General features: G+C 41.9%; 1 protein-coding gene across 1 annotated transcript in view; it reads right to left on the reverse strand.

Annotated features, from left to right (window-relative positions):
- Positions 1–6,100: 6,100 nt before the first annotated feature.
- Positions 6,101–13,975, reverse strand: part of LOC124595563 — a 208,434-nt gene continuing 200,559 nt past the window's right edge. The window contains exon 6 of the mRNA XM_047134347.1: positions 6,101–6,787. Within this exon, the coding sequence (XP_046990303.1) occupies positions 6,554–6,787 (234 nt within the window). The 3' untranslated portion in view covers positions 6,101–6,553. The remainder of the gene's footprint in view (positions 6,788–13,975) is intronic.

Below are 13,975 nucleotides of genomic sequence, written 5' to 3' on the forward strand. Positions count from 1 at the left end.
TCCTCAGAAGTTTTATGCCTCTTAGCTACCATCGACTTCGTTTATGGCTTTGCTACTTTTTAACTTTTATTTCAGCGGCAGAGAAACTTCTGAGCCAAAATGGTGCTCATTAGAAAGCAATGTAGATACGTCTCTCTAGAGCATGTTTTTTATGTGTAACATATTTGCTAAATACGACTACTATTGTCCTTACTGCGAATATTTTTAGTTATATGGAAGCAATCAGCTACTCCAAAGTGTACTGGTTCTCCTAGACGGCGGTAAAATATGGTCCAAGAAACTACGACGAGACAGGTTCTTGTACAATTCCAACTTTCCCCATTCAGGTTTTTCGTGAGTTCCTGAGACTAGTCGGAGATGGTTTTTTGCAGAAAGCGTATATCCGTCTCCCTTATAGTTAATGCTAAATTTGCTGTTGCACTAGAACAACGCAGTCGAAGAAGGCTCCGCCAGGGACAGAAAGGACGTCGCTGAGTGAGTGCCGCTAGTGGCCGTCGGGACGCGTTATTTCTGGTGGACGTCTGCCGCTGCCTTATTCCTAGCCCAAAGGCCAAGGACAGAATGTGGACTTGTCTGCGGTGAAAGCCAGCTGGCCGTAGCACGTGTCTCGGCAGACTGCACGTCTGTCTGGTGCTATTCGCGTCCCACAATGGGCCTTTACAACGGGCCGACTCCATCGCTATTTCGGTACACACTGAGCTCGTCGTCAGCGCGCCAAAGTTACGTTAGGGCCTTCCTCTTCCGACGAATCCTATTACGTCAGTTGTAAACAACCGACTACTACCGCTTGTTGAAACTGGCATCAGCTGGGTGGCAGTAAAGCTGAGGTCGACGCTTTGTTATTTCGGGAAGTTACTATTAACGGTACAGCAACTCAAGTCACGTCGGAAGTCACAATCCCTTGTTTTTGTTGCCTGCTAATCTCCACAAAGATGAAATATCAGACACGCAAACTGTATCACTAAAAGTTCATCTTGAAGAAATCAGGGCTTTTATGAATATTCGTGCAACGAAAGATGATGTGAAACGTATCCAGTTTTTGCAAAGGTGTTATACCTGATTGGTTAATTTCCTATACGTCACAAAACTTAACTGTAGCACAATCAGGACGTATGTTTGTACTTAAGACCCTTCTGATTTATGTGTACTCACACTCTGAAGGAAAATATAATTTTTGTTTTTACTGGCATTATTATTATTATTATTATTATCAGTGTTATTCGGTTTAATTATTTGTTACTTTGATATAATCTAGTGTTGCTAATTTATCTATGGCGTGATGTGCAACGCATTGTTAACCTCTTTGTACAGATTGTAAATGATAAACGATAAGTGTATGAATACTTGGCTTCTTTTGTAGACGCAGACAGCTTACACCTTACAGCAACGCTTTAAGCTTGTTTGGACCGTTCAGTATTGCGACTGCCAATCTCGATAGATGCGTTACAACATAATCCACCGATAGAATAGGACTTCCGATTCAAAATCGTTTTGCCCAACTGCTGCACTCTCACTTTACTTTCCGTACAGTTCTCTTTGACGTGTGCATTTCAATGGCAACTGAATAAGTCCTTACTAAAGAATCTTCTCCTACACGATCCAGCAAAATCTCTTCAAATTCTATGGTGCAAGCACACATTGCTTTGTCGAGAACCTTGACCAGCTCTGTCTGACTTGAAGAATCTAGTTTCTTGTAAGTTTCCTTCCTCGCCGACAATTCCACATAGCATGATGCCAGTTGTGAAACGTTTCTCTGCATATTTTTTTGGTCTCTAGATATTACATACTGCTGCACCATACATTAAATGCAGTACATGCTTGGAAGCTGATGTAAAGAATATCGTTCAGAGTCCGAGAAATAATTATGGCTAAGCTCCGTCGTGGGCACAGAACGAACCACAGACGATTTTGTATTATTTTCAAAATATCGCTACCACTATCGATACGGCAAGAAGTTTTGTTACTCACAAGTGTCTTGATCGCTTTTGGCATATACAGGGTGAGTCACCTAACATTACCGCTGGATATATTTCGTAAACCACATCAAATACTGACGAATCGATTCCACAGACCGAACGTGAGGAGAGGGGCTAGTGTAATTGGTTAATACAAACCATACAAAAATGCACGGAAATATGTTTTTTAACACAAACCTACGTTTTTTTAAAAATGGAACTTCGTTAGTTTTGTTAGCACATCTGAACATATAAACAAATACGTAATCAGTGCCGTTTGTTGCATTGTAAAATGTTAATTACATCCGGAGATATTGTAACCTAAAGTTGACGCTTGAGTACCACTCCTCCGCTGTTCGATCGTGTGTATCGAAGAGCACCGAATTACGTAGGGATCCAAAGGGAACGGTGATGGACCTTAGGTGCAGAAGAGACTGGAACAGCACATTACGTCCACATGCTAACACCTTTTCATTGGTCTTTTTCACTGACGCACATGTACATTACCATTAGGGATGAGGTACACGTACACACGTGGTTTCCGTTTTCAATTACGGAGTGGAATAGAGTGTGTCCCGACATGTCACCCCATAGATGTTCAATGTGGTGGCCATCATTTGCTGCACACAATTGCAATCTCTGGCGTAATGAATGTCTTACACGCCGCAGTACATCTTGTGTAATGTCGCCGCAGGCTGCCACAATACGTTGTTTCATATCCTCTGGGGTTGTAGGCACATCACGGTACACATTCTCCTTTAACGTACCCCACAGAGGTGTAAGATCAGGAGAATGGACTGGCCAATTTATGCGTCCTCCACGTCCTACGAAACGCCCGTCGAACGTCCTGTCAAGGGTCAGCCTAGTGTTAATTGCGGAATGTGCAGGTGCATCATCATGCTGATACCACATACGTCGACGCGTTTCTAGTGGGACATTTTCGAGCAACGTTGGCAGATCATTCTGTAGAAACGCGATGGATGTTGCAGCTGTTTGGGCCCCTGCAATGAAGTGAGGACCATTGAGGTGGTCCCAATGATTCCGCACCATACATTTACAGTCCACGGTCGCTGTCGCTCTACCTGTCTGAGCCAGCGAGGATTGTCCACGGACCAGTAATGCATGTTCCGTAGATTCACTGCCCCGTGGTTTGTGAAACCCGCATCATCGGTAAACAGGTAGAACTGCAACGCATTCTCTGTTAATGCCCATTGACAGAATTGCACTCGATGATTAAAGTCATCACCATGTAATTGCTGATGTAGCGACATATGAAACGGGTGAAAGCGGTGACGATGCAGTATGCGCATGACACTACTTTGACTCAGTCTACCGGCTCTCGCAATGTCCCGTGTACTCATGTGTGGGTTCATGGCAACAGCAGCTAACACACCAACTGCACCCGCTTCTCCTGTGACGGGCCTGTTACGGACCCGTTTGCGTGCTACGACCATACCTGTTGCATACAGTTGGCGGTAGATGTTTTGCGATGTGCGGCACGTTGGATGCTCTCTGTCCGGGTACCGTTCTGCATACACCCTGCAGGCTTCAGCTGCATTTCGTCGACACTCGCCATAGATGAGTATCATCTCCGCCTTTTCAGAGTTCGAATACACCGTGGTCACAGTTCTTACAACACTACACTATCACAGACGTCTGGTAACACGATGTACTACAATTGGTCTGCGTGCGGAGACGAATGCAGAATAACAATAGCAGCAAGCGCTACATGCGGACACTGCGACAGCTAGACCAAACCACAACAGTGCACTACAGCCACACTCGTAAACACGGTCGTCATCGTAAACATGTCCCTGCAGATGCTGCTCGCCGACCGTGGCCCGTGTTTGTTACAACACGCAACTGAACGTCGGAGGTTTCAAGCGTCAACTTTAGGTTACAATATCTCCGGATGTAATTAACATTTTACAATGTAACAAACGGCACTGATTACGTATTTGTTTATATGTTTAGATGTGCTAACAAAACTAACGTGGTTCCATTTAAAAAAAAACATCGGTTTGTGTTAAAAAACATACTTCCGTGCATTTTTGTATGGTTTGTATTAAACAATTACACTAGCCCCTCTCCTCACGTTCGGTCTGTGGAATCGGTTCGTCAGTATTTGATGTGGTTTACGAAATATATCCAACGGTAACGTTAGGTGACACCCTTTATATTCAAATATGCAAATAATTCGCGACCAAGATGTTTGTGAATAAAGGAATATATTTCAAGTAGACCGCGTGTTCCAGTTTGATAACGTCAAATTCCATGAAACACATGTAATTTACAAACATATGCCTTCCGTGTGTTTGCTGATTAAAAACTTAGTACCGCCTGAGCTATTTTTTTTATAATATTGTTTTTTATAGCTGTCAAGATGATATCTAGAACTTATTTGAAGTCCACAGTGTAAAAGCACAACTTTGCCTGTATTCATTAAAAACAGCCGATAAAGTAAAAGTTGCGACTGCAATCCCTCTTTAATGTAGTAGCAGTATACAGGGTGAATAATCTAAAACTTGCACAGCAGATATTGCGGAAATGAAAAGTGCTGTTGATGTGCGGTTTTCACAGAATGGATTGGTAGTCATAGGCTCGTACTGTCACCCAATAAAAATATTGTAATAATACTTAGAAAATGTATTTTTATGCAAATATACAATTTTTTTAATGGAACAATGCCTATTGACATCAACAAAGTGGAAGTAGGGTAAATTAGAATGTCAGTGGCGTCTGTTGCAGGATTCTAGTGCGAGTCGCTTACGAGGTGTATTTTGAAATATTTCCATACAGTCACTTCTTTGTGCCATTCAGCCTGCGTAGTTGCTTTGCACGATGTTGTTACGTTTGCTTACAGAGTGCTTTATGTGTTCCCAGAGTGCTTTGCGACGTACTAGCCAGATAGTGTGAGAGTCCAAGAAGTATGTCGTCAGTAGATTATGGGATTTATCAATGCAGAAAAAGCCGACATGCTCATAGGGTATGGAAAATATGCACTTTGTTCTTGTTCGGTGACTTTAGTCGGGCAATGGTCCTACGCATTCTCCATCGACATAGGTTCCACCCCTATCACATCTCTCTCCATCAAGAGCTGCATGGAAACAATTATGAGAATCGTATTACCTTCTGTACATGGGCGTTAACGCAGGGCAGTCCAGATGTATCATGTATCTTCTTTAGTGATGAAACCATATTTACCAATCATGGCCAGGGAAACAGTCGAAACATGCACTATGGGTCCGTTGACAATTCCCGTTGGGTTTATCAGGTAGAACGTCAGCGCTCATGGGGCGTAAACGTGTGGTGTGTGATAGTGAACCATCAGCACATAGGCCCGTTTTTCGTAGATGGAACACTGAACGCGCAAAAGAATCACAGCTTACTAACAGACCATCTTCCACGGATGTTAGAAGATGCCCGTCTGCAGACTAGGCGGAACCTATGGTACTAACATGATTGTTGTCGATCCCATAGTGCACGAAGCACTACACTGCGTCTTGACGAATTGTTTCCAAACCGCTGTATTGGACGCAGAGGACATGTATCTTGACCGGCCTGTTTCCCGGATTTCACGCCTGTAGACTTTTTTTCTGTGCGGAAAGCTGAAGAACGCTGTCTACAAGGACAATACCTACCAGTTGTTTCGTTACTGGTCAGAATCCACACAACTAGTGTATGGACTTGTGTTGTTATTTAGTGTGTGCTTCCATAGGTATCGTACAGGAGTCGGTGTGAGAACTTTTCAGAACACACTGACATTCTAATTTACCCCACTTTTGTTAATAAAATTATTTATTGTTCCGTTTAAAAAAGTGTATGTTTGCAACAAAAAAAAATACATTTTCTAACTGTTATTACAATCTGTAGACTGGCTAACAATACGAGCCCCTGACTGCCAATACATTCTGTAAAAACCGCACATCAGCAGCACTTTCCATTTCCGTAATATTTGTGATGCATGTTTTAGGCGATTCATCTTGTATAGTCCGTAGTTAAAAGCGAAATGTATACTTCAGAAAGAAAAACTGTGTAAGATTACTTATGAACTATTTCCACTGAGGCCAAAGTTAACGAGTGTTTGGGATGTAACGTATTAAGTAGTTCAGGAAGAGAAAGAAGTTGCATTAATCATTTTCCAATGTTTTTATTGTTTGACAACGTACATTACATGCCAACATCTGGCATCCAAACACTAATATCAATTTACCATCCACCAAAATAAATTATTCGGGTTCTGTTTCCATTTATTTACAGTTCAAGGAGTGACGCTAAATTCTTCAAGAAAACTCATCACAGCTTCTTGATTAGCCACTAATAAATACTAATATTGTGTCTGTCAACGAGCAGATTGTGTCAGGCAGAGATTTAAGAGGAGCAAACGATTCACAGATTTTAGCGGGGAAAAATATTGAGGGGCGTGTGTTCGTTATATATTCGTAAAATACGGCATTGCACAGCGATTTATGTTTACGATACGATTAATCTTGTGCGTGTTTGTGCCCTGATAGAGAGAACGATGAGAAAGTAATACAAGGTATAGCTACTCGGGTATAAATATTCAGCCTTATCGGGGAACACACGCTCAGTGTGGCCTAGCCACAGATGCAGCTGTTTACGGCGATAATGGTCCTGGTGGCGCCCGTGGCGTCCCGGTAGTAGTGCTCCCTGTGTTCGGCGGGCGTGCAGCGCAGCAGCGGCCCCTGCAGCGACGACACGCACGCGCCGCCCGGAGACCTGTGCACGCAGCGCGAGAAGGAGCGCCCCTCGCAGGCGGCGGGGCCGCCGCCGCCGGCGCTGCCTCCGTCACAGCGGCCCACGTCCACCTCCTGCCGGCAAAAGCACCCAGTCAACACACGTGCACTACCTCTAATACTGAGTTTGATGGCGTAGTCTCCGATATAACTTTACACCATAAATTATCGCTTGCTCATGCCAATTATACTCTTCGTTGTGTAGTCTACAACCACGTTCTCGTAGCATAACACTCAAAGATGGCGGAAATAACAGGTTTTTGTGTCGTGAAAATCCAATATCGAAGAAATATTTATTTATTTATTTGTTGGTTACTTAATCTGATCAGATCAAAGCCTTCAGACAGTATCTTACATCAGACCAAGAGCAACACATAGCAAAAAAATATTACAAAACATTTCGTTATGAACTACTGATTCAATGACATACACTTGCGAAGTTATTATGAGAACGATTAACGACATTAATCTAACAGAAAAATCATAATAACTGGCATTAATAATAATAATAATAAGAAGAAGAAGAAGAATAAAGGCCATTAAGAATAACAATAATATTAGTTAATTTAGCATATGTGAAGCCCTGTTTAGTATCATCAGAAACGAATGGAATACTGAGAGAGGAGAATATTGAAATGGCAGTGACAGCGACTGTTTAGAAAGAACAGACTTGCAGCAAAGGACTCTGAAAACAAGGGGGAGGGGGCGTAGGGTGATGAGACCGAATTGCGGAAAAGTCTCCTGTCAGGTAGGGCACCAGTTCCGCGTAATAAAAGTCGAGAAAATTAACAAATTACCCCGATGCGTCAACTTAAATTGCAGAAACGAAGTCGTTCTCCCTCCCACTTCCATTCCTGCACTATTTTAGCGCTTGCTTCTCCTCTAAGCATTTCCAAACAAGAAATCATGGACTCGACTCCCAGCAACGACATTTTTCTCACATTTTCGTTATCTTCTCACACTTTTTCGCTTTTACTGTTACTATCACAGATGTCTCACTGTCACATCAAGCTCCACATAGCAGTTGATCCTGTCACTCGAGTTCGCGTCGCAGAGATTGCAATTTCCGTTACTTTCAAAGTTGTTGCACTTCGGAAGTATTGTACAAACATCTCATCATTCACACCTCCATGATCCAAACTCAAAAACGCTTCTTTGTTACTTGTCCCTTTCTTATTCAAATTTTTCGACAAATTTTCCAAGTCTACCGAAAACGTCTCATGCTCATTCTTCCAGCGATATCACACGCGCTGGCCTCGGTGGCAGAGCTATTCTAGGCGCTACAGTCTGGAACCGCGAGACCGCTAAGGTCGCAGGTTCGAATCCTGCCTCGGGAATGGATGTGTGTGATGTCCTTAGGTTAGTTAGGTTTAAGTAGTTCTAAGTTCTAGGGGACTGATGACCTCAGATGTTAAGTCCCATAGTGCTCAGAGCCATTTGAACCATTTTTGATATCACACGCACAAGTGGCAGCTCTTTTGGTCTGAATCACGATTGCAGTAATGAAAGCCTTCCGGTACAGAGTGTGTATGGATGCGGGAGAAATAATACGCGCTCTACAGAAAAGAACATACAAGTTGAGTCACTAACTGTTGACACCTAGAAAAACTCCGAAAGTATGATAGTAGCTGAAAAGTTTGTGGGACAAATGTTGCATGGGACAACGGGGGCCATAAAATGACGTAAGTTTTTTGTTGCTAGGTGGGGTAGCGTCAGAGGTATAAAGGTCAACTTTTTTTTAATCGGATACTATAGTTTGGTACTTATTTTCCGACAGCAGCTACCGAGACGAATCCAGTGATGTGTAACAGTAAGGTCTTTGAAGGTCAACGAAGGCCAAAAAGGTGGCATGAACGTCAATTTACAGAAGTTGTTCGAAGTGATGACCAATGGTATCAATGCAGCTCTGCAATCTTCTTATCATGGATTGAGTGATATTCCTTATCACTGCGGAACTAATCGAAGCACATGCTCTGACAATTCTCTCTCGTATATCGTGCAAATAGTAAATGTCCGCCGAATATGGCACATCCATCTAATGTGCCATTGACTTGTAAACACCATATGACGGTTTCGCAATACAACACTAATAAGAACGGTAAGACTAGTATCGTCGAATCAAGCGAATGTGAATGATGTATTCCTTCGAAGAACAAGTCGATATGCTTCTCATTTACGGAGAATGCCAACTAAATTCTGTGAGAGCTAGAGATTTATACGCTGAAGGATATTCTCAACGTACTCACCCTACACGTCGTACGTTTAAATATGTGTATGAGAAATTGAGAACAACTGGATCTTTAACGCATCGGAAACATATCAGGTAAAGGAAAGTTACTAACGAGGAAACGGAAATTGGTATTCTTACTACTGTGGTTCGAGATCCTTGTGTTAGTCAAATCGCCAGGGATCTGGCATCAGACATAGTAGTGTTGTTAGTGTTCTGCATAGCCATAAATGTCATTCTTACCATATCAGTCTCCACCAAGAATTAACTAGTACGGATTGTATGCGTCGCACTGAATTCTGCTGATGGGCTCAACTTCAGATTCAGAGAGATGACACATTTATTAATTTGATTTTATTTACTGATGAGGCTACATTCACGAACCGTGTAAATGTTAATTTGTATAACATGCTTTATTGGGCAACAGAAAATCCATGTTGGCTGGAGCAAGTTGCACACCAAAAACCGTGGTCGGTGAATGTACGGTGTGGGATTCTGGAGGACAGAATTACAAGCCTCTGTTCTATCGAAGGGAATCATAATGATAGGAAGTACACTACATTCCTCTAAGAAACATTAGGTCTGTTATTGGAAGAAATACCTTTCGGAACAAGAAACAGAATGTGGCATCAACGCGATGAGTGTCCAGCACATTTTTCCCTGTTGGCTAGAAATGAGTTGCAGAGACAATCCCCAAATCGTTGGATTGGACGCGGACGAGATGTGTCGTGGCCGGCTCGTTCGCCAGACTTGAGGTCTCTGGATTTTTTATTGTGGGGATTCGTAAAAGACATTGTTTATAAAGACGCTCCAACTACACCTGAAAATGTGCGACAGAGAATTGTCAGAGCATGTACTTCGATAAGTGCCGATGTGATATGGAATACCACTCAATCCATGATAGGAAAATTGCACCACTGCATTGATACCAATGGTCATCACATCGAACAGCTTCTGTAAATGGACGTTCACGCCACCTTTTACGATTTAAAATAAAAAAATAAAAAAATGCCTCTGGGCACTATTGGACTTAACTGCTGAGGTCATCAGTCCCCTAGATCTTAGAACTACTTAAACCTAACTAACCTAAGGACATCACACACATCCATGCCCGAGGCAGGATTCGAACCTGCAACCGTAGCGGTCGCGCGGTTCCAGACTGACGCACCTAGAACCGCTCGGCCACACCGGCCGGCTTTACGCTTTCGTTGACCTTCAGAGACCTTACTGTTACACACCACTGGATTCGTTTTGATAGCCGCTACCAGAAAATAAGTACCAAACTATAGCATCCTACTAAAAAAAAAAAAAAAAAAAAAAAAAACACCAAAACAAAGGTGACCTTCATATCTCTGAAGCAACCCCACCTAGTAACAAAAAACCAACGTCATATTATGGCCCCCTTTGTCCCATGCAACTTTTGTCCCACAAACTTTTCAGCTCCTATCATATTTCGGAGTTGTTCTTGGTAGCAATAGTTAGTGAATCAATCTGTATAGCGGTGGCGACTACACACTATCTGATTGAAAGAGTGCGGACTCTTATTACTGGACATTAATATGGGTGGTGCTTGCCCTTTGCCCTCATGACTATTTGAACTCTGCTGGGTACCTTTACTTCACGCAGAACACAATGCTGTAAAATGCGTTCATATCCTTCCGCATTTAGCGTTTTCTTAAGCGTCATATGGTGACCACACCACAATCACGAAAAACACCCCTACACCGTAACAGTGTCTCGTTCGTGCTTCACTGCTGGCACTGCTTGTAATGGCAGGTAACGTTCTCCACGCGTTCACGTCACCCAGACGCTTCTGCCGGATTGACAAAGGATGTAGCGTGATTCGTCACTCTGGATCGCTCGTTTCCAGTCGTCCACCGTCCGGTACCGCCGTTCTTTATACCACCTCACGAGTTACTTAGCACAGAATACAGAATTGTATGACTTATAACGAGCTGCTCGGCCATTGTACCCCATTCATTTTAACTCTGTATACACAGTCATGTGTTAGCTGGGTTCACAGTAGCACTTTGAAACTCACGAATGATTCCTTTCGCTTATTTTATGTGACTTTTCACAACAATTCTCCGCAATAGTCGACGGTATCTGTATGTCAGTACATGCTGTCTGCATGGTCTTGGTTCAGCTATCGTTGCTCCTTCGCGTTTCCATTTCACAGTTGCATCAGCAAGAGTCGAAAAGAGCAGCTTTAAAAGGGGTGATACGTTACTGTGACGTAGGGGCATGGTGACCCCATCGCTTTATGACCCCATCGCTTTGTGGAAAACCACTGCAATAATCCACGCGAGAATTGGCGGGAAAACAATATCTGAATGGGAAAGAGGAAATGCCTTAGTCAAACCCCGACTACCTAAGGTATGATGGCCAATTGGACCACGAGAAAGGTCACCCAACACGCCATTCTACATGGGCTAATCACCCATATGGAGGTAAAATTGATTCAGAGAAATAATGCTCAGACTGAACAGATCTGTACGACGACGACTAGCGTGAAAATGGAAGACGAGATTTGGAAAATGGTGTATTAAGACGATTCTTGGTAAAGGGTTAGAATTTATTCAGGAAATGAAGAACCATAAATTAGATGTTCATGTACTATGTGATGTGAAGAGGAAAGATAGTGGAATGAGAAGACTGCTGGAGGAGTACATTTTAAGGTACTCTGGGTTTGGAAGGGTCAACCGAGCAAAAGAGGGAGCACGTACGATTACCAGTGAGCAGCCACAAATGGAAGTGTGTTGATTGTATACAGCCCTTTCAAGAATAACGGCTGTTAATTTGGTGTTAGACATGGAAGTGCCTTACTTTTAAGTGGATGCACAAACTGAGGATGTCAAAATGCTAGATAAAGAAGAATTCTATGGACATTTACAACGGACTGTGGATAGAGAGGTAACCAGAGGACACCAAGTATTAACAGGAGATTTCAGTGGTAGAAAGGGTCAGGACGAAAGAATTGCAAATGGAAGCGTGGTAGTCAACGTGGACAGAGAACCCGAAAAGATGGTGGCGGGTGTTTAATAGAAATCTGCGTGGAAAGTAGATTAGGCTGAAATAAATATTACTACAGTCATCGGAAGACGTATGTGGGAACGTAGCAACAGATTCAAGCAAGAAAAGGGCAAGTTAGAGGAATGAGGAAGTGAATTGGGTGGTGAAGTGTAAGAAGGAAGCCCGGAAAAATTACATAGCACGTCTTGTGGGAGAAGACGGGATGAAGTATGAAAGAAGGAATACAATAAAACGAGTGGCGAAGGAATCTAAAAGCAAATCTTGGGAGGAATTTGGAAGCCTGGTTGAGGACAGAGCAAGAGAGAACTACACAACCAGCCTCTGGGAAACCATGAAAAGTACTAACAAAAGAATATTCTCAAGTGTCAGTAACCGATGAAACTTGGCGTGTCTGTACATGAGGCAAAATAATTCAATACGTATTATTTTGTTGGAGCTCAATTTCATTTTTAAGCTGTAAAAGTCACCCCAAAAGTATGAAAGAAGGAATACAATAAAACGAGTGGCGAAGGAATCTAAAAGCAAATCTTGGGAGGAATTTGGAAGCCTGGTTGAGGACAGAGCAAGAGAGAACTACACAACCAGCCTCTGGGAAACCATGAAAAGTACTAACAAAAGAATATTCTCAAGTGTCAGTAACCGATGAAACTTGGCGTGTCTGTACATGAGGCAAAATAATTCAATACGTATCATTTTGTTGGAGCTCAATTTCATTTTTAAGCTGTAAAAGTCACCCCAAAACATAATTTGGCATTTAGGTTTGGAGGGTATATTTACGAAACGAATATATATAAAATTGTTTCTCATATAAAAATTGATATGTAATTAATGTTCTTGAAAACTGTGTAAACGAATTGTGTCAGAATTTGAAATTTTACGAAATACCCCCTCCATTATTTAAAAATTAAAGAAGTTTTCAAGTTACATGAATCCTTATATTATAAAGCTGATTTCAGCAACACCATTTTTGAAAATAAGGTGTACACAGTGTACTGTCAGGGTATTTTCAACATACTTAATTAAAATATCTAAACATTCATTATCAGATTAGTTATTTATTTTACTTAAATTTGTTTTATGTTTTAATTGTTTTTGCCGCTTCACACACGTCTATTTCGTTAGTTGAAAATAATAAGTAATTCCTTATTATGATACAAAATCATGACAATAACGGTAATCTGTAAATACATACTTAAAACATTACATTTTCTTATGCCATGCACATAATATGTACGAAATTTGTTCAAATGATAGATGCGGCAGACAGCACAATATAAAACAAAATTCAACAGGATTTCAGATTTGGATGAGTGAGCCTCTAAATATACTGATTTGTGTCACGCATATTTCAGCACATTGGTAAGCCTTGGCGAAAAGAATTGACTCTGAACTAGAGACTGCAGCTTAATCGTATTGTTTCTCAGGTGGAGACTGACACCAAAAACATTCAACACAATGAGATCTGAAAATCTTCTGACAAAGTTCTTCCAACATCGAAAGCCATGTACGTACCACGTCTGTATTGATGGTGAATTTGGACCAAGAATCATTTTTGGAAGCCCCAGATGTTCTTGTGACAGCATCGAAACCTGGTAAACAAACGTCTGATCGGGTAAAACATATTTGAAAGATGTTCTCGTTCCCAGTAAAGGAGAAAGACATGCATCATTGTCAGATTCTTAGGAGTGTCAGCGTGAAAGAACCGTATAGAGCATAGAACCTGAGGACAAGAAACTTATTCATCTAATGATCCCAAAAGGATCGACGGGAAAGGTGCAGTCATGAGATGTCTTCGGCTTTCGATGTTGGAAGAACTTCGCGTAAAGATTTTCAGATTTAGCTCTGCTGAGTGATTTTGATGTCAACCTCCACTTAAGAAATAATATAACTAAGATCTAGTCAGTAGTACATCAGCAATTCTTTTCGCCAAGGCTTGCCAATATACTGAAATATGCGTGACACATATCATGATATTTAGAGGACCACCCACGACAATTTTAAAT

Source organism: Schistocerca americana, chromosome 2 (genome assembly GCF_021461395.2).
Source record: "Schistocerca americana isolate TAMUIC-IGC-003095 chromosome 2, iqSchAmer2.1, whole genome shotgun sequence".
NCBI classification, from domain to species: domain Eukaryota; kingdom Metazoa; phylum Arthropoda; class Insecta; order Orthoptera; family Acrididae; genus Schistocerca; species Schistocerca americana.